The sequence below is a fragment of the Stomoxys calcitrans genome, chromosome 3 (assembly GCF_963082655.1).
Source record: "Stomoxys calcitrans chromosome 3, idStoCalc2.1, whole genome shotgun sequence".
In the NCBI taxonomy this organism is placed as follows: domain Eukaryota; kingdom Metazoa; phylum Arthropoda; class Insecta; order Diptera; family Muscidae; genus Stomoxys; species Stomoxys calcitrans.
In genome coordinates, this window is record NC_081554.1 from 186,325,048 (window position 1) to 186,348,217 (window position 23,170).

The 23,170-nt window shown below is 35.4% G+C and overlaps 1 protein-coding gene across 1 annotated transcript in view; it reads right to left on the minus strand.

The window, feature by feature from the left end:
• The window catches only part of LOC106092019 (uncharacterized), a 471,923-nt gene that overhangs the window by 71,158 nt on the left and 377,595 nt on the right, over window positions 1-23,170 (minus strand). Inside the window, exons 12-13 of the mRNA XM_059365737.1 lie at window positions 12,202-12,731; window positions 1,426-1,575 (exon numbers count right to left, since the gene is read on the minus strand). Coding sequence (XP_059221720.1) covers window positions 1,426-1,575; window positions 12,202-12,731 — 680 coding nt within the window. The remainder of the gene's footprint in view (window positions 1-1,425; window positions 1,576-12,201; window positions 12,732-23,170) is intronic.

The window sequence follows — 23,170 nt, forward strand, 5'->3', positions numbered from 1 at the left end:
GAAGTTTTTTTATACCCACCACCGTCTGTCCGTCCGTCCGTCTGTCTGTCCGTCTATCTGTCCGTCCGTCTGCCCATCCGTCTGTCAGTCCGTCTGTCCGTCCGTCTGTCAGTCCGTCTGTCCGTCCGTCTGCCCATCCGTCTGTCAGTCCGTCAGTTCGTTGAAATGACGATACTGTCTTTAAAACTAGAGATACTGATCCGATATCCGCCGATTTAGGTACTTAGGCCCATAAAAGGCTCATTTATTGTTCGGTTTTGCCAAAATTTGGGACAGTGAGTTGTGTTAGGCCCTTCGACATCCTTCTACAATCTGGCCCAGATCGGTTGAGATTGGAATATAGCTCACATATAGAACGATCTCTCGATTTAAGGTTTTGGGCTCATAAAAGGCGCATTTATTGTCCGATTTCGCCGAAATTTTGGGACAATGAATTGTGTTAGGTTCTTCAACAGTTTTCTGCAACTTGATCCAAATCGGTCTTGATTAGGATATAGCTGCCATATAGGCTGATATCTCGATTTAGTCTTGGCCCTTTATAAGGCGCATTTATAATCCGATTTCACTGAAATTTGACACAGTGACTTATGTTAGGTTTTACGACATCCATGTCGTATATGGTTCAGATCGGTATAGTTTTAGATATAGCTTTTAAAAAGACCAATATTTTGTTATATACAATGGAACAATGACTTGTACTAACTAGTATTTGGTCCAAATCGGAACATATTTCGATATAGCTGCTATGAGGCATAAGCATTTTTCATCTGATTTTGACGAAAGGTGGTTTACATATATACCCGAGCTGGTGGGTGTCCAAAGTTCGGCCAGGCCGAACATAACGCCTTTTTACTTTGTTATTTTGTCATCTGTTTATTGTTACATACAATTTTGTCAAAATTGTAACCCTTTTAGCTTATTCGGCCAGTAACATCTAATTATGTTATCAGTCTTCAATGATAATCCTAAGTTCCTCAAATACTCTTTAAACAACCCTCGCATAGCGAATCAAACTTATGCTTTTAATTAGAAATCTGTAAAGCCGGAAGTTATGCACGTACATCGGATGTATATACTCACAAACACATAGACGTCCATGAAGCCGTAAGTGCTCAAACCTTTCATATGATCTGCAGTGCATATTTACATGGCATGGGGTAAATGGCGGACTATTTAAAAGTAAGCGTTGGGGGAAGCAATGCCATGTGTACGTTTATTGGTGTGCCTGTATTCAAATCGGATTTATTTTAATGGCATCTCACATCGCTTGAATATATGATTGCGAGGGAGAATGGTCGGATATGGAAGGTCATTTCATTAAAATTGTATTATGATACAATGAACAGCAATCCCATGCCCCCCTAAAAAAACATTGGCCTCCCTCACAGAATGTTCTGCTTGCACATACTCTTACTCATAGCTTACCTTCCACGTGTGTAGTAGGTCTTGGGTAGAAAACTTTTCAGATTTTTATACGATATGACTGAGGCGAAAATTGTATTATTGGTCATAATGTTGAGCAAACGATTCGATAGTCCAATGTCCATGTATAGCTGATCCGAAAACAAATCATCACTGCAATGAAAGAGAAAATAAAGAAAATGGGATTAAACATTTTAACAGACTAAAGGAAAATATGGGCGATTTGCATCAAAGGAGTTAATATAATGATAAATTTAAGTAAATTTTGTCATGCCTTTAAAAAGCTGTTCAGTTAAATAAAGAAAAAAATTCTACATATTTTTCTATGATAATCAATGTTTGACAAAATCTTGAAAAATATGTAAAAAGGCGTTGAGTTCGGCCGGGCCGAACTGGATACCCACCACCACGGGTATATATGTAAACCACCTTTCCCCATAGCAGCTATATCGAAATATGTTTCGATTTGGACCAAATACTTGTGTTTAACAAAATATTGGTCTTTTAAGTAGCTATATATAAAAATAAACCGATCTGAACCATATACGGTACGGATGTCGAAAAGCCTAACATAAGTTACTGTGTCAAATTTTAGTGAAATCGAATTAAAAATGCGCATTTTATGGGGCCAAGACTTTTAATCGAGATATCGATCTATATGGCAGCTATATCCAAATCTGGACCGATCTAAGCCAATTTGAAGAGAAATGTCGAAGGGTCTAACACAACTTACTGTCCCAAGTTTCAGCGACATCGGACAATAAATGCGCCTTTAATGGGCCTAAAAACTTAAGTCGAGAGATCGGTTTATATGGCAGCTATATCCAAATCTGAACCGATATGTGCCATATTGAAGAAGTATGTCGAGGGTCTTAACTTAACTCACTGTCCCTAATTTCGACGACATTGGAGAATAAATGCGCCCTTTATGGACCCACAGCCTTAAATCGAGAGATCGGTCAATATGGCAGCTATATCCAAATCTGAACCGATCTGTGCCATATTGCAGAAGTATGTCGAGGTGCTTAACTTAACTCACTGTCCTAAATTTCGGCGACATCGGACAATAAATGCGCCGTTTAGGGACCTAAAACCCTTAATCGAGAGATCGGTCTATATGACAGCTATATCCAAATCTGAACCGATCTGTGCCAAATTGAAGAAAGATGTCGAGGGACCTGACTCAACTCACTGTCCCAAGTTTTGGCGACACCGGATAATAAATGCGCCTTTTATGGGCCCAATACCTTAAATCGAGATATCGGTCTATATGGCAGCTATATCCAAATCTTGACCGATCTGTGCCATACTGCAGAAGTATGTCGAGGGTCTTAACTTAACTCACTGTCCCTAATTTCGACGACATCGGACAATAAATGCGCCCTTTATGGACCCACAGCCTTAAATCGAGAGATCGGTCAATATGGCAGCTATATCCAAATCTGAACCGATCTGTGCCATATTGCAGAAGTATGTCGAAGTGCTTAACTTAACTCGCTGTCCTAAATTTCGGCGACATCGGACAATAAATGCGCCGTTTAGGGACCTAAAACCCTTAATCGAGAGATCGGTCTATATGACAGCTATATCCAAATCTGAACCGACCTGTGCCAAATTGAAGAAAGATGTCGAGGGACCTAACTCAACTCACTGTCCCAAGTTTTGGCGACACCGGATAATAAATGCGCCTTTTATGGGCCCAATACCTTAAATCGAGATATCGGTCTATATGGCAGCTATATCCAAATCTGGACCGATCTGAGCCAAATTGTAGAAGGGTGTCGAAGGACCTAACGCAACTCACTGTCCTAAGTTTCGGTGACACCGGACAATAAATGCGCCTTTTATGGGCCCAAAACCTTAAATTGAGATATCGGTCTATATGGCCGCTATATCCAAATCTGGACCGATCTAAGCCAATTTGAAGAGGAATGTCGAAGGGTCTAACACAACTCACTGTCCCAAGTTTCGGTGACATCGGACAATAAATGCGCCTTTTATGGGCCCAATACCTTAAATCGTGAGATCGTTGTATTTGGCAGCTATATCCAAATCTGGACCGATCTGGTCCAAATTGAGGAAGATTTTCGAAGGGCCTAACATAACTCAAATTTCAGCAAAATTGGCACAGATGTTGAAAGTTATAACATAACAATATGTGCGAAATTTCAGCCAAATCGGACAAAAATTGCGGCATCCAGGGGCTCAAGAAATCAAATTGGGAGATCGGTTATATTGCATCTATATTAGGTTCTTGACCGACCGACCGACCCAACTTGACACAGATATTGTAAGTCATAACGGAACACCACATGCAAAATTTCAGCCAAATCGGAAGAAAATTGCGGCTTCCAGGGGCTCAAGAAATTAAATCGGAAGATCGGTTTATATGGGAGCTATATCAGATTCTTGACCAATTTGGACCGTACTTGGCACAGTTATTGGAATTTATAACTGAACACTATATGCAAAATTTCAGCCAAATTAGACAAAAATTGCGGCTTCCAGGGGCTCAAGTAATCAAATTGCGAGACCGGTTTATATGGGAGCTATATCCAAATCTGAACCGATGTGGCCCATTTGCAATCCCCAAAGACTTTACTATGGTGGTGTGTATAAAAATATCTTCAATATTCAAAAACTATCCATATTGAAGAGTCCATGAGATTCGACCCACTCTAATGTAACATGCTTAAATTGTTAAAATTGTTTGTTCCTCTGGAAACTTTAATCCAGATATTCTCAGCTACCCTCTTCCAACCTCCCTTAGCATCAATCCAAAGCCTCTTGCCACTCAACTACTCACCTAGTGTTTGTTTTTTTGTATTTCTCATTCACCTCGTAATTAGTTGCTCACAAATTAACATAAGTAAGTCAATAAAGGAAGACGAGAAACGAAATGCCACTTTTTTTTAACAACTTCACAAGTTATGAATAAAAAAAGCCACAAACTGTAGCCAACGAAAAAGAAGTAAACAACAAAAAATGCAGGAACTGTAGATTAATTCATTTAAAACCTGACCATAACGACCGCCACTGATGGCCATAGCCGAAGAGGAGGGAGAACTAAGAGGGACATAAAGACATTGCTAAGAATAGCTGCAAATTGTTGGGGTTTGTTTCAGAGGTAACTTTCTAAAAAAAGCGAACAAAAATAAAATGGCAAAAAACTTTAATTCCTCGATGATGGCTAAGAAGAATGCAGGCAAAAGTTTTCTTTCTTTTTTTTTGGGGAGGGAAGAGGAATTTCCCAAGTGTGAAGCATAGACTGATGAAAGTTTTTCATAAAACTTAATATTATTTACCTTTTGGCGCGGTGTTGGCTCAAATGTTACTTAAGAGGGGTAATATTTTTTATTTTTATCTACTTTTTTCACATTCCCTTGGCTCTTCCACTATTTGAAAACTTGAAACACCCAAAATATGTTCATTGCGAGCATTAAAGAAGAGCAAAGCATTATGTCTGCTGTTCATGCAGTTCATGTACTTTTGCTCACAACTTTTTCAAAGAACAGAAATTGCAAAAAATTTGGCGAAAATTCACTACGTGGCAAAAACCCATGAAATATAACCAATAATCCTTAAAATTGATTTTTTTTTTGCGGTAAAATAATTGAAACGTGATAAGAAAGCTGATATAGTAAATCAACAACTTCGCTTGACTAGCTCTGCATCCTGTCATGAGTTTAAGGATAATGTCACCAAAGCAAAAGTTTCTTTTAAAACAAAAGATGTATTAAAAAAGTTTTGCCTTGTGTAGAGATGAATTAAGGTATCAAAGTGTGGTAAAAGGAGACTTCTTTTAAATGAGTAAAAAATTGCAAGAAGATGAAAGACAATCTTGAGGGTAAAATCTAAAGATACAAATATTGAAGATTTAATAGAAATTTTGCTTTCTATAGAAAATTTTGTAAAAATTTCATTTCTATAGAAAAATTTGTCAAAATTTTATTTCTATGGAAAATTTTGTCAAAATTTTATTTCTATAGAAAATTTTGTCAAAATTTTGCTTTCTATGGAAAATTTTGTCAAAATTTTATTTCTATAGAAAATTTTGTCAAAATTTTGCTTTTTATAGAAAATTTTGTCAAAATTTTGCTTTCTATGGAAAATTTTGTCAAAATTTTGGTTTCTATAGAAAATTTTGTCAAAATTTTGCTTTCTATAGAAAATTTTGTCAAAATTTTATTTCTATAGAAAATTTTGTCAAAATTTTGCTTTCTATAGAAAATTTTGTCAAAATTTTGCTTTCTATAGAAAATTTTGTCAAAATTTTGCTTTCTATAGAAAATTTTGTCAAAATTTTGCTTTCTATAGAAAATTTTGTCAAAATTTCAATTATCGGTTCATTTGTTTTTGATTCTATACGGAACAAACAAACAAACACAAAACCATTTTTATACCCTCCACCATAGGATGAGGGCATACTAATTTCGTCATTCAGTTTGTAACACCTCGAAATATACGTAGAAGACCTCGTTAATTATATATATTATTGATCGTCAAGACATTTTAAGTCGATCTAGCCACGCTTTTCCGTCTGTCCGTCCGTCCGTCTGTCTGTTGAAAGCTCGCTTACTTTCGAAGGAGTAAATCTAGGTTAGGTGAGGTTAGGTAAGAGTGGCAGTCCTTTACAGACTCATTTAGACAATTTTAGGTCCATTGTGATACGACAGTTGCGACAGACCAAGGCTTTTGGCGGGAATCGAACCCACGACCCCCAAGCACGCTACCAACTCGGTTACCAGGAGTAAAGCTAACCGCTTGAAATTTTGCATACATTTTTTTTATTAGTGTAGGTCGGTTGGGATTGTAAATGGGCTGTATCGGTCCATGTTTTGATATAGCTGCCATATAAACCGATCGTGGATCTTGACTTCTTGAGCCACTAGAGGGCGCAAATCTTGTCCGATTTGGCTGAAATTTGGCATGACATCTTTTGATATGACTTCCAACAAATGTGCTGAGTATGTTTGAAATCGGTTCATAACCGGATATAGCTGTCATATAAACCTATCTGGGGTCTTGACTTCTTGAGCGTCTAGAGGGCGCAATTCCTATCCGATTTGGTTAAAATTTTGCACGACGCGTTAGGTTATAACATTTAACAACTATGTTGAGCACGGCGCAAATCGGTTTATAATCTAATATATCTGCCATATAAGCCACTAGAGGGCGCTATGTGTCAAAATTACGTTCAGAATCAGTCTATAGCCTGATACAGCTCCCATATAAACCGATCTCTCTATTTTACTTCTTGAGCACCTAAAGGGCGCAATTCTTACTCGAATTGGCTCATATTTTACACAATGATTTCTATTGGGTTGCCCAAAAAGCAATTGCGGATTTTTTAAAAGAAAGTAAATGCATTTTTAATAAAACTTAGAATGAACTTTAATCAAATATACTTTTTTACACTTTTTTTCTAAAGCAAGCTAAAAGTAGCAGCTGATAACTGACAGAAGAAAGAATGCAATTACAGAGTCACAAGCTGTGAAAAAATTTGTCAACGCCGACTATATGAAAAATCCGCAATTACTTTTTGGGCAACCCATACTATGGTCTCCAACATGCAATTCAATAATGGTCCGAATCGGACCATAACTTGATATAGCTCCAATAGCATAGCAATTATTTTCTTTTATCCTTTGTTTGCCTAAAAAGAGATATCGGGAGCAGAACCCGACAAATGCGATCTATGGTGAAGGGTATATAAGATTCGACCAGGCTTTAGCACGCTTTTACTTATTATATATCAGAATAAATGTCGCTTGACTAACAGTATGTCACTTATAAATGGCTTCATTTAATTCCATATGATTTTTATTGGTTTATGAGATCGTTCAGAGTGTACTGGTTCATTTAATGTTTGGATTTTAGATGTACTCCATTCTTAAAAACCTTAACTTGAGTTCGAAATTCTATGTGGATTTTGGGAGTTTTATTTCAAATCTGGTGTCTTTTGTTTCGGCTACGACGGTGCCGAGGTAGATAAAATTGCTGACTATCTCAAAGTTGTAATTCCCAACTTTTTCAATTTTCTTTATTTGATCGGCTTTGTGGGAGTTGATATCATCCACTTTATTTTTCTCCATATCCTGCCAAGCCCACTTTAGGTCGATTCTTTTTCGATACTTTCAAAGAATGCGATTGCTTATCTCTGTGACCTACCCATAATAACGATGTCGTCGGCATAGGCGAGTAGCATATGCACTGTTGTGAGTAGTGTGACACACCTGAATTCATTGGGAAATCGGTCTATAAGGCATCTATGTCCAAATATGGTCCGATCTGGACGGGTATTTACCCCATGTACCAGGTAAGAAACTTTTGGGTATTTACCAAGCGCCCATCACTACAAATGGTCCATATCGGTTCAGATGTGAATAAAGCTAACATATTAACCGATTTCCCGATTTGGCATATTTAGCTCCAGGAAGACGCAATTTTTGTCCAATGTAACTACAATAAAAATTTGCGCATAGTGTTCTGTTATGACTGCCAACAACTGTGCCAAGTACAGTCCAAATCGGTCTATAACCTGATAGAGCTTCCACATAAATCGATTTCCCGATTTGGCTTCTTGAGCCCTTACAAGTCACATTTTTTGTCCGATTTGACTAAAATTTTGCTCCCATATAAACCGATTTCCCAATTTGACTTCTTTAGCCCTTACATGAAGTAATTTTTGTCCGATTTTGCTAAAAAATTGCTATGCATGCGATTTTCTGCTATGAGTTTCAACAACTGTGAAACCCACCAACCCACCACACCGCTTCTATACACTCTCAGTCTCAACTTGTTGTTAATCGTTAATCCCTCTCAGTCTCAACTTGTTGTTAATCGTTGATCCCCGAAAGCAATTAGTTTGTATCGGCTGCGACTAGAGAAAGACCAGGCATTTACGCAAGGATGTTGGGGTATACTAATGCCAGTCCCTTAACTATCCCCCTCTAATTTTTCCTAGGTATGCAGACCTCTTCTTCTTCCTAGTCAAAAAACTACCATCACCAAGCTATCCTTAGTGAAATTAGCAAAGGTTCTTGTACCCATATTACTATTGTCCGCTTTACTTCAACTTCCGGGCTCTAGATCTGCCGCTCCACTGGAAACAGACAAGCGCATTATGGATAATTCAAATGTAGCTAACCTAGAGTGACTTTAAATTTTTTCCGAAAATAATTTAACTACCCTGTAGGAAATGTCAAGAGTAAATCTATACTGACTTACTATTGTCTTTGTCACCAGAACTACAGACAATTTGAACCCAAGACCACGCTTTTTGCTATAGACATTTTATATGAGCTTGTCATTCAGTAGTAAGTAGTGACATTGTCAATAGTAAGTCATTAGGGCATGTTTAGAGACATTGCGGGATGTATGGGGCATTGTCAATAGTATGTCAGTAGGGACATTATATAGAAATGTTTAACAATTTTGTCAACAAAACAATTGAGAAAGCCATCAAAAAATAAAATAAATTATAGTTTGCCAATTGTGAATTAAAAACAATGTAGATAAGATTCTAGACAATTTCTTGACAATGTCACATACATAGTAGACAAAAGTGTTGACTTGGGGACACTTAACCCCAGACTTCCTACAGGGGTACCTATTACGAGTTACAGAATATTCTTGTGGAGTGAAAGTACAAAACGTCCACTTCACTCAAGGGTTCAAATGAGAGCGAAACCGCATAATAAATGCAAGGTCAATGTCTGTAGCGTGATGGCTACAAAGGGATGGAAGCACAGATGGACGGACACATGGACATCACAAAATCGCCTTAGAATTTTACGAAATATAATGTAGACAAGATTGTAGACAATTTGTTAACAATGTCACATACTTAGTAGACAAAAGTGTGGACTTGGGGACACTTAACCCTAGACTTCCTACAGGGGTACCTATAACGAGTTACAGAATATTCTTGTGGAGTGAAATTACAAAACGTCCACTTCACTCAAGGGTTCAAATGAGAGCGAAATCGCATAATAAATGCAGGGTCAATGTCTGTAGAGTGATTACTACAGAGGGAAAGAAGGACAGATGGACGGGCATACGGACATCGCAAAATCGCCTTAGAATTTTACGATATATAATGTAGACAAGATTGTAGACAATTTGGTGACAATGTCACATACTTAGTAGACAAAAGTGTTGACTTGGGGACACTTAACCCCAAACTTCTTACAGGGGTACCTATTACGAGTTACAGAATATTCTTGTGGAGCAAAAGTACAAAACGTCCGCTTCACTCAAGGGTTCAAATGAGAGCGAAATCGCATAATAAATGCAGGTCAATGTCTGTAGCGTGATTACTTCAGAGGGAGGGAAGCACAGATGGACAGACACACGGACATCGCAAAATCGCCTCAGAATTTTACGAAATGTAATGTAGACAAAATTGTAGACAATTTGGTGACAATGTCACATACATAGTAGACAAAAGTGTTGACATGGGGACACTTAACCTCAGACTTCCTACAGGGGTTCCTATTTCGAGTTACAGAATATTCTTGTGGAGTGAAATTAAAAAACGTCCGCTTCACTCAAGGGTTCAAATGAAAGCGAAATCGCATAATAAATGCAAGGTCAATGTCTGTAGCGTGATTACTTCAGAGGGATGGAAGCACAGATGGACGGGCATACGGACATCGCAAAATCGCCTTAGAATTTTACGATATATAATGTAGACAAGATTGTAGACAATTTGGTGACAATGTCACATACTTAGTAGACAAAAGTGTTGACTTGGGGACACTTAACCCCAAACTTCTTACAGGGGTACCTATTACGAGTTACAGAATATTCTTGTGGAGCAAAAGTACAAAACGTCCGCTTCACTCAAGGGTTCAAATGAGAGCGAAATCGCATAATAAATGCAGGGACAATGTATTTAGCGTGATTGCTACAGAGGAATGGAAGCACAGATAGACGGACACACAGACATCGCAAAATCGCCTTAGAATTTTACGAAATATAATGTAGACAAGATTGTAGACAATTTGGTGACAATGTCACATACATAGTAGACAAAAGTGTTGACTTGGGGACACTTAACCCCAGACTTCCTACAGGGGTACCTATTACGAGTTACAGAATATTCTTGTGGAGTGAAATTACGAAACGTCCGCTTCACTCAAGGGTTCAAATGAAAGCGAAATCGCATAATAAATGCAAGGTCAATGTCTGTAGCGTGATTACTTCAGAGGGATGGAAGCACAGATGGACGGGCATACGGACATCGCAAAATCGCCTTAGAATTTTACGATATATAATGTAGACAAGATTGTAGACAATTTGGTGACAATGTCACATACTTAGTAGACAAAAGTGTTGACTTGGGGACACTTAACCCCAAACTTCTTACAGGGGTACCTATTACGAGTTACAGAATATTCTTGTGGAGCAAAAGTACAAAACGTCCGCTTCACTCAAGGGTTCAAATGAGAGCGAAATCGCATAATAAATGCAGGGACAATGTATTTAGCGTGATTGCTACAGAGGAATGGAAGCACAGATAGACGGACACACAGACATCGCAAAATCGCCTTAGAATTTTACGAAATATAATGTAGACAAGATTGTAGACAATTTGGTGACAATGTCACATACATAGTAGACAAAAGTGTTGACTTGGGGACACTTAACCCCAGACTTCCTACAGGGGTACCTATTACGAGTTACAGAATATTCTTGTGGAGTGAAATTACGAAACGTCAGCTTCACTCAAGGGTTCAAATGAAAGCGAAATCGCATAATAAATGCAAGGTCAATGTCTGTAGCGTGAAGGCTACAAAGGGATGGAAACAGAATTTTACGATAATCAATGATATATGCCCATACTTTATAGGGTTGCAAATGGATATTTCGATGTGTTGCAAAAGGAATGACTAAATGAAAATACCCCCTATCCTCCTCTATAGGGGAGGGTGTAAAAATTAAAATCAATAATATGGATACAGGTTTATTAAGAAATATTCCCTCTCACTATAGATGAGCAATTCTATGTACATCTCAAAGTCACACAATGTCAACATAGAATCCAATACCTTTGTATTCAACACCCCAGGGGGTTTAGGTTTAGGATTTTTGATTAAAGCACTGTGCAAAGTAAATGTGGGCCATATGTTAACATGTCAAAAATCTAAAATCTATTATATGTACCAAGATTCTAAGAGAGCAATTCATTTTCATCACCAGAGACAATTTGATGTAAGAGTGGGAAGAGTATGGAAGAAAGATTGTTCAGATTTTTTAAATAATTTTACAGTATAAACAGGCTATGTCTTAGAGGCAACAAAAGTCATATTGATTCAACATTTCTAAAAAAACAAAATCAATTTAACACATAAAGGAGAAGCTCTAGTTCTGGAATGTTTTCTTTTTATCTATTTAAAATAAACCCTCTATTCTGAAATGTTTTTAATATAAGGAGTAAATTTTAGTTGCAGTTTGTTGCAACATCTTTCTGGTGTTCCTTTTCTTCCCAAAAATCAATTGAATTTCTTTCCAACTCATAATTCATAGATTGTTTCTCTTTTTTTTTATCAGAAACTAAAAGAAAGCTTTTCTTTTCTTTTTAAGTGAAGATTAAACCATTTTCTACCTGTCTTCTTCATGCACCACCCTTTTTTATGTTTCTTAAATCTTTTACTTTAGTTTCTTTTAGATTACACGTAATCAGCAGCAAAGGTATTAAAGACAGGCAAAGAACAAAAAAAAAAAAAAACGAAAAACAGAAAAAGATGGTAATCAGTTTTATACAGAACTTACCCATATATGCGTAGATTGAAGGGTAAAGTTTTTATGGACGTCATATAGATGCGCAACGAGTTGAGACGATCCAATGAGAGAGAGTCTTCGTCAACGGTAAGAATGCTGTTGGAGCCAGCACCAGCAACTACGGTGCCAGCATCCATGGCATTGACAGCCGGTCCATTACTGGCAGACTGTGAAATGTCAGTTTTCAACAAAGTTTGTTGTCGGTTACTTCCGCTAGCTGCAATGGATGATGTTGCTGCAACAGATGCACCCGCATTGCTGGCCATGGTCTTCGAAGTGCCGCCATCTTCAATGGCATCTATTCTGGATGGCTGTGTCAAAGTTATAATGGAACCAGATGATGGCAATGATGAGGAAGACGACGACGACGACGAAGAAGAAACAGATGAAGATGAGGAAGAAGAGGCAGCCTGTGCTTGTGTTACGCTTCCTGTGGATGTTGATGTTGCTAATTGTGATGCTGCTATAGTTTCACGGTTCAATGCTGCTGATTGCGTTAAAAGTTGTAACTTTTTAATTTGCTGTAAAAATAATAATTATTAAATATTAGATACAACAAATGTTTCAAATCTATTTGTAACGAAAAGGAAAATTTTGGCTGCTTGTGGTGGTCTGCAAAGACAAGTAATATTGAATTAATTTTCTATTCTCCTCAAAAAAAAAAAAAAAAAGTTTTCAGAGTTAAAATTAGTTTAAAAGCAGTAAGGAAAGGCAAAAGACAGGCGGTGCTGACATTATCATACCCTACAACTACACTATAGGCACAAAGTGGAAGCTATATCTCAATATGAACCAATTTTGATGGACCTGGGCTGAGGTTTTTAGATGAGTTATTAAACAATCCGTAATAAATTACAAGCAAATAGGTTCAAACTGTAATAAATACGGTAGACAAATGACAACACTATTTCAAATCTGACGAACAGGGAGCTATATTTAAATCTGAACCGATTTCTGGCAAACTTCTTAGATATTGTGGTAGTCGTCGGGGAAATCGCTGAACAAAATTTTGGCAAGATATGTCAATAAACGCGCTTGCAGTGACCATAGAAGTGAAAATCGGGCGTTATATATATATGGTAGCTATATCTAAATCTGATGCGATTTCTATGAAATTCACCAGTAATGTAAACAGTCATAAAATAATGCTTTCTGCCAAATTTCGAGAGAATCGGTTAACAAATGAGCACTTTATTGCAATATTTCTGAAAATCGGACGAACATATATATGGGAGCTATATCTAATTCTAAACCGATTTCGAGCAAACTTCTCAGATAAGGTAGTACTCGTCGAGAAAAGCGTTGTGTAAAATTTTGGCAAGATAGGCCAATAAATGAGCTTGCAGTGATCATAGAAGTGAAAATCGGGCGTTATATATATGGCAGCTATATCTAAAACTGAACCGATTTCTGTGAAATTTACCAGTAATGTCGGGAGTCATTAGGAAATCTTTTCTGCCGAATTTCTAGAAAATAGGTTAGCAAATGAGCACTTTATTGCAATATTTCTGAAAATCTGACGAACATATATATGGGAGCTATATCGAAATCTGACGCGATTACTATGAAATTCACCAGTCACCAGTTGAGAGTCATAAAAAAATGCTTTCTGCCAAATTTCGAGAGAATCGGTTAACAAATGACTATTTTATTGCATTATAAGTGCAAATCGGACGAACATATATATGGGAGCTATATCGAAATCTGAACCGATTTCGAGCAAACTTCTCAGATGTTGTGAAAATCGTCGAAGAAAGCATTGTACAAAGTGTTGAGAAGATTGGTCAATAAATGCGCTTGCAGTGGCTCTGGGAGTGAAAATCGGGCGATATATATATATATATATATATATATATATATATATATATATATATATATATATATATATATATATATATATAAATATATATATATATATATATATATATATATATATATATATATATATATATATATATATGAGCTATATCTAAATATCTAACGATTTCTATGATATTCACCAGTAATGTTGAGAGTTATAAAAAAATGCTTCCTGCCAAATTTCGAGCTAATCGGTTAACAAATGACCATTTTATTGCATTATAAGTGCAAATCGGTCAAACATATATATGGGAGCTATATCGAAATCTGAACCGATTTCGAGCAAACTTCTCAAATGTTTTTGTAGTCGTCGAGGAAAGCCTTGTGTACAATTTTGGCGAGATTGGCCAATAAATGCGCTTGCAGTGGCTCTGGGAGTGAAAATCGGGCGATATATATATATATGAGAGCTATATCTAAATCTGAATCGATTTGTATGAAATTCACCAGCTATGTCGAGAGTCATAAGAAAATCCTTCCTGCCAAATTTCAAGATTATCGGTTAACAAATGACCATTTTATTGCATTATTACTGCAAAACGGACGAGCATATATATGGGAGCTATATCGAAATCTGAACCGATATCGACTAAATTTTGCAGATATTGTGAAAATCGTCAAGGAAAGCGTTGTATAAGGATTTAGGAATATTGGTCAATAAATGCGCTTGCAGTGGCTCTGGGAGTGAAAATCGGCCGATAGATATATATGAGAGCTATATCTAAATCTGAACCGATCTCTATAAAATTCACCAGTAGTATTAAGAGTCTTTAGAGAGTCCTTCCTGCCAAATTTCGTAAGAATCGGTTAACAAATGACTATTTTATTGCAATACTAGCCGATCCGGGCCCCCTCCGCTGCGCCTTCTTTAACTCTCTAATATCTTTTTAGGGTGGGGACACTTCGCTCTGAATGCGGATGGCACCTCATGGCACATATCGACTCAAATATGGATATCAAATTCGTGCTGCACTTCAATTTGAATCCCTTCAGTTTGAGCCCCATATTGCCATGGCCGGTAAATATGAACCGTTTGAAGGGTGTTTTGAGGCTGGGGCGGCCACCCGCACTTCGCACTGAAAACAGATATCAAATTCGTTCTTTATTCCCAACGGAAATGAAGTTCAGTTCAGCGGTGCTTTAGGGCGTACCCCAAAACACTTGGCTCCAACATTGGATTCGTTTTCTACTCTCAAATACCTTTCATTTGAGTTCCATATTATCATAATGGGTCAAATAACCCATTTGACGTATCTTTAGGAGGAACTATACTTGAACGCGAATTATAAGGACATATTCGTAATCTACTCCCTAATAGCTTTCATTTGAGTCCCATATAGCCATGGTCGGCTATTATGCCCATTTGGATGTATTTGGGCGTGGGTGACCTCCCATTACTTGGACCTAATATTTTATGCCATATTTGTAATCTACTGCCTAATACTTTTCATTTGAGTCCCATATTGACATGAATTTCGAATATATCTGTTTAGAGTGTTTTTGGGATTGGGGCTATGTACTTGGACCCAAATTTTAATACCATATTCGTATCTGCCGTTTTTCAGTCTGTAGGGAACAAACAAACCGAGTCCCATATATCCGTGATTGGCTAATGTGCCCATTTTGGGCGTTTTTGTGGGGGTAGGGTGACACCCTATACATCGACATGAATTTGTATACCCGATTCGTTATCTACTCCCGCATACTTTTCATTTGATACCCATATTGTCCTTATAGGTCCACTTTTGATTTTGGGTGGTGTTTTTGGGGTAACGGTCCGCCCCCTTCCGTTATCAACAAATTATAAAGACTATTCTTACTTCCTGACCACATTCGTAAACTACTCCCGAATACCTTTCATTTGAGTCCCATATTGTCAAGATTGTCAAATAAACCTATATTAAGGTTTTGGGGTTGGGGAGGCCCCCCAGTTACTTGGACCCATATTGTCCCGATCGGTTCACCTTTATTTTTGGGCTCTAGTGGCTCAAGAAGTCAAGATTCAAGATCGGTTTAAATGGCAGTTATATCAGGTTTCCGATAGATTTCAACCATACATACCAAAGTTGTTGGAAGTAATAACAAACAACTTCATGCGAAATTTCAGCCAAATCGGATAAGAATTGCGCCCTCTATTGGCTCAAGAAGTCAATATCCATGATCGGTATATATGGCAGCTATATCAGGTTATCGACCGATTTGAACCATACTTGTCAGAGTTCTTGAAAGTCTTATCGAAACACTTCGTGCGAAATTTCGGTCAAATCGGATGAGAAATGCGCCCTATAGATGCTCAAGAAATCAAGAACCAAGATCGGTTTAAATGGCAGCTATATCAGGTTTTGGACAGATTTCAACCATACATAGCACAGTGATTGGGAGTCAGAAAAAAATACTTCATGCAGAATTTCAGCCTAATTGGATGAGAACTGCACCCTCTAGCGGCTCAAGAAGTCAAGATTCAAGGTCGGTATATGTGGCAGCTATATGAGGTTATGGACTGATTCGAATTATACTGGGCACAGTTATTGGAAGTAATACCAGAACACTTCATACCAAATGTCAGCCAATTCGGATAAGAATTGCGCCCTCTAGCGGCTCAAGAAGTCAAGATTCAAGATCGGTTTGTATGGTAGCTATATCATGTCATCGACAGCTTTATTCGTTATCGACCGCAAATTTGGAGGTGTTACAAACGGAAGCGCGAAGTTGGTGCGGTGGAGGTTATAAAAATGATTCAAATTTTTTTTTTAATTTCAAATAATTTGTTTTCAAAGTTTTTGGAGTTTTTTTTCACTCCTTCTTTGAATGTATTTTTTCATTATTCCAAGTAAAGGTAATATTTCTTACATTTATCCTCCAAGAATAATTTTTTGCTGTTATAAAATCAAAGCAAGAGAAAGCGTTACCCAAATGCTTTGAGCTGTGTTGATGTTAATTGAATATATGCCAATCAATGTAAGTCGTCGTCGTCCTTGTCTTTTTGATGCCGTCTTGCAAAACATTTCTAGGAAAATTCATTTCTGTTGTTGATGTATTTGAAAATTTTAAATCAAATGAAGCCTAGCAATAGGCACCACTCAATATTTAAGCAAGACCATTAGGAGGAAATTGAATGCATAATTCTTTGAGTCGCAATAACGTGTGTGACAATAGCGTACTGTAAAGTACACTTAAAAGGAGGTGAAAGAAATCTGAAACAAGTAAAAGTGAGCTGAGTCCGGCCGGACCAAATCTTGGGGTTGGGGTAACAACCACCATTGATTCTGCTAAAATATGGGAGCTGTGTCAGGTTATAGACCGATTTAGACAGTACTTGGCACAGTTGTTGGAAGGCATAATATAACACTATGTGCAAAATTTCTGTCAAATCGGTTTGAGGCTTCCAGGGGCTCAAGAAGAAGGGAGACCAGTTTATATGGGACTACATGCTCAATTTCAGCCAAATCGGACAAAAAATGCGGTCTCCAGGGGCTCAAGAAGTCAAATTGGGAGATCGGTTTATATGGGAGCTATATCAGGTTATAGACCGATTTGAACCGTACTTTGCACAGTTGTTGAAAGTCATAACAGAACACTATGGCCCATTTTCAGGGAGGGGGTGGGGGACTACCCACACACTTAGGATAAAATTTGAGCTCCAAGTTTGAATTCTACTCTTCAATACTTTTCGTTTGATACCTATATTGCCCCAATCGGTAAACATATCCGTCCGGGTGGGTTTTGAGATGGGGCGTCCCCCAGGTTATTTGATTGAAAAATTATATACCAATTTCAATTTCAAAATTTTCGTGTGTTTGAAAGGCGAATTTTAATTTATTTTATTTTTTTTATTTTTTTTTTTTTTTATTTATTTAATTTTTTTTCTAATTTTATTATTTTATTTTATTTTATTTAACTTTATTTTATTTTATTTCATTTTATTTTATTTCATTTTATTTTATTTTATTTTATTTTATTTTATTTTATTTTATTTTATTTTATTTTATTTTATTTTATTTTATTTTATTTTATTTTATTTTATTTTATTTTATTTTATTTTATTTTATTTTATTTTATTTTATTTTATTTTATTTTATTTTTTATATTTTTTTTTATGTTATTTTATTTTATTTTATTTTATTTTATTTTATTTTATTTTATTTTATTTTATTTTATTTTATTTTATTTTATTTTATTTTATTTTATTTTATTTTATTTTATTTTATTTTATTTTATTTTATTTTATTTTATTTTATTTTATTTTATTTTATTTTATTTTATTTTATTTAACTTTATTTTATTTTATTTTATTTTATTTTTTTTTATTTATTTTATTTTATTTTATTTTATTTTATTTTATTTTATTTTATTTTATTTTATTTTATTTTATTTTATTTTATTTTATTTTATTTTATTTTATTTTATTTTATTTTATGTGGCAGCCTTGATTTTTTTTGCCATTCAAAGCAATTTCTCCCACATTGACCTTTTTCCCTGGTATTTGACCCCTTTTTATTTGCATTCCCCAAACCATTATTAAGTACTTAATATGAAATATGTTTTACAAGAGAATCTTTATTTCATACTCCATTTGTCTCATGATTTAGTGCATCTGAGGCAAGACAGCCATCCTAAGGCATGTCCGGGAAAAATCTTAAAGGCATCGCCTTTGTAAAGAAAGAATATAATTTTTGTGCTGCATATCGTACACAAATATTACACTGGTTTTAGGCAAATATTTGCTGGAAAATATTTGTACTCATATTTAACTAAACGTGTGTTTTCTCCTCTTTTATAGCCTAGACCAGTGGGGCGAAAGCCATAAAGCATACTAACCTTACAGCCCATAAGGTCATACATTTTTTGCATACAAGTACGGAATTTGCCATAGAATTGAAGTGACAGCCACTTGCAAGAAAAGGCGTAACGAATTGCTGGTATAAGAACATTAGTAAAGATGGATTAAAGTAGGGCAAAGCCAACTTTGGATACCCTACACCAAATTGGGTACGACGCCTAAGTCGTCTTAAACTTTTAAATGTAGACCCTCCATCGAAGTCTTTAAATATTTTAGCAGTCATAGAGGGAATCGTTGTGCTAAATTTGAAGAGATCAGTTGATAAATGCATTTACAAAGGTTCATAAAGTGAAAATCGGGAGATTCATTTATATGGAAGCTATCTCTAACACTGAATTGATTTCTATTAAATTTGCTAGTAGTGACAGGAGTCATAAGGGAATTCTTTACGCCAAATTTCGAGCGAAGTGGTTAGCAAATGTCCGCATTATTGCAATTTTAATCCAAATTGGATAAACTCACATAAGGGAGCTACATTCAAATCTGAGCCGCTTTCCACCAAAACCCAAAGGTATTGTGAATGTTAAAAGGGAATGCCTTGTGCAAAATTTTGAAGAGATCGGTTGATAACTGCGCTTGCAACGACACCGGAAAAAAAATCGAGCGATATCTACATATGGCAGCTATATCTAAACAGATTTTTATCTAATTCACCGGCAATGTAGAGAGTCGTAAGAATATCATCGTTAGAATCTAACAGGGGATGAATCTAATAACATCGGCCGATGTTATTGCATTATTAGTCTAAATTGGACGAGCATATACATGGGAGCTATATATATCCATATCTCAACCGATTTATTCCAATTTAAAAAAGACGTCTGTGAAAAATTTCGAAATTGTCGGATCAAATATGCCATCTGTACCTTGATCACAATTTAACTTGAACAGACAGAGAGATGAACATAGCTAGACTCTGTACTACAGTAGTAGTGTCGGGTATAAATTCGTTTATAGGTAATATAAGACGTTGATTATATAATACGTCGATAATTTAAGACGTGGATAAAATAAGACCTGGATAATATAAGACGTGGATAATATAACAAGTGGATAATATAAGACATGGATAATATATGACGTGGATAATATAAAACGTGGATAATATGAGACATGAATAATAAAAGACGTAGATAATATAAGTTCTGGATAAAATAAGATGTGCATAATATAAGATTTGAATAATATAAGACTTGGATAATATATGAAGTGGATAATATAAATTCTGCATAAAAGAAGACCTGAATAATATAAGACTTGGATAATATATGACGTGGATAATATAAAATGTGGATTACATAAGACATGGATAATATAAATGTTGGACAATATAAAACGTGGATAATAGAAGACGTGGATAATAAAAGACCCAGATAACATAAGACTTGGATAATATAGAACCTGGTTAGTATAAGATATGGATTATATAACACGTGGCCAATATAAGAAATGGATAATAAAAGGCGTGGATAATATAAGACATAAATAATAAGAGACGTGGATAATATAATACATGGATAATATAAGACGATAATAAAAATTATGGATAAAATAAGACGTGGATAATAAAAGACGTGGATAATATAAGACGTGGATAATATAAGGCGTGGATAATACAATACACGGATAATATAAGATGTGGATAATATAAGACATGAATAATAAGACGTGGTTGACATAAGATGTGGATAACATTAGACGAGAATAACATAAGACATGGATAATAAAAGACGTGGATAGTATAAGAGGTAAAAAATACAGGACGTGAAAAATAAAAGACGTGGATACGTAAGACGTGGATAAAATTAGACGTATGCAATAAAAGGCATGGATAATGTAAGACGTTGATAATATAAGACGTAGATAATGTAAGACGTGGATAATATAAGACGTGGATAATATAAGACATGGATAATATATGACGGGGATAATATAAAACGTGGATAATAAAAGACATGGATAATATAAGATGTAGATAATGTTAGACGTGGATAATATAAGACATTGATTATCTGAGACGTGGGTAAAAGAAGACGTGTTTAATATAAGACGTGGATAATATAAGGATTGGATAATATAACACGTGGCTGATATAAGACATGGATAACATAAGACGTAGATAATAAAAGATGTTAATAATATGATACCTGGATAATATAAGACATGGGTAATGTGAGACGTGGAAAATATAAGACGTGGATTAAATTAGGCGTGGACAAGATAAGACGTAGATTATATAAGATGTGGATAATATAAGACGTGGGTAATTTAATATATGGAAAATATAAGACATCGATAATATAAAAAGTGGATAATATAAGACGTGGATAATATAAGACGTGCATAAAATTAGATATGGATAATATAAGACGTGGATAATATTAGACGTGGATAATATTAGTGGATAATATAAGCTGTGGATAATATAAGACCTGTATAATATAGGACCTGGTTTAATAAAACGTGGTTGGTATAAAACGTGGATAATATGAGACATGGATAATATAAGACGCAAATAATATAAGATGTAGATAATATAGGACTTGGATTTTATAAGACTTGAATAATGTAAAACGTGCATAATATAAGGCGTATACAATATAAGACGTGGAAAATATAAGACGTGGATGATATAAGTCGCGGATAATATAAGACGTGGATAATATAAAACCTGGATAATATAAGACCTGACTAACATAAGACCAGGATATTAATAGACGTGGATAATATAAGACGTGGATAGTATAAGATGTGGATAGTATAAGACATGGATAATATAAGACGTGGTTAAATAAGACGTGGATAAAATAAGACGAGGATAATATAAGACGTGGAAAACATAATATTTGGATAACATAAAGAGTGGGTAATATAAGATGTGGATAATATAAGACGTGGATGATGTAAAACGTGTAAACTATTAGACGTGGACAATATAAGACTTGAAAAATATAAAAAGTGGATAATATAAGACGTGTATAAAATAATATGTGGATAATATAAGACTCAAATAATATAAGATGTGGATAATATAATGATTGGATAATATATGCATTATATAAGACTTGGATAAAATAAGACATGGATAATGTATGCCTTGATTATTATAAGACGTGAAAAAATACGTGGATAATATAAGACGTGGATAAAATAAGACTTGATAAATATAATACGTGATAAATATAAGATTTGGATAATATAAGACGTGGATAATCTAAGACGTGATTAATAAGAGATTTGGATAATATACAAAATGCATAATAAAAGACTTGAATAAACTACGACGTGACCAATCGAAAACGTGGATAGTATCAGACGTGATTATTATAGGGCGGTTATAGTATAAGAAGTGGATAACATGAAGCGTGGATAACATGAAACGTGGATAACATGAAACGTGTATAACATGAAACGTGTATAACATGAAACGTGGATAACATGAAACGTGGATAACATGAGACATGTATGTTATAAGATGTGAACAATATGAGACATAGATAATATGACACGTGGATGATATAAGACTTTTGTAATAAAAAACGTGGATAATATAATACATAGATAATATAAGGCGTGGATTATATAAGACGAGAATAATATAAGATATGATTAATATAAAACCTGCATTGTAAAAGACATATATAATATTAGACATTTATAGTATAAGACTTGGATAATATAAGACGTGGATAATACAATAAGTATATATTAAAATTGGTTGATAATATAAGACGGGGAAAATATGAGACGCTGATAATATAAGCCGTAGGTTATAAAAGACGTTGATAATATAAGACTTGGATAATATAATACGAGGGTAATATAAGGCGTTGGTTGTATAAGACCAGGATAATAATTGACTTGGTTATACAAGATGGAGACCACCGTAGCGCAGAAATTAGCATGTCCGCCCATGACGCTTAAAACCTGGGTTCGAATCCTGACAGGAACATCAGAACATTTTTCAGAGGTGGTTATCCCCTTCTAATGCTGACGACATTTGTGAGGAACTTTGCCATGTAAAAACTTCTCAACAAAAAGGTGTTCGGACTATAAGACCTGGATATTACAAGACATAGGTTATATGAATAATATAAGACCTGTATAATATTAAACGTTGGTATTGTTTGTATTAGACGTTGATAATATAAGACAGGCGGATAGACGGACTAACAGACAGACTGGCAAATATACAGTGTATTAAATGTAGATTTTCCTATACCATTTAGAGGTAGTGAAAATGCAGACATGCCTTTTATC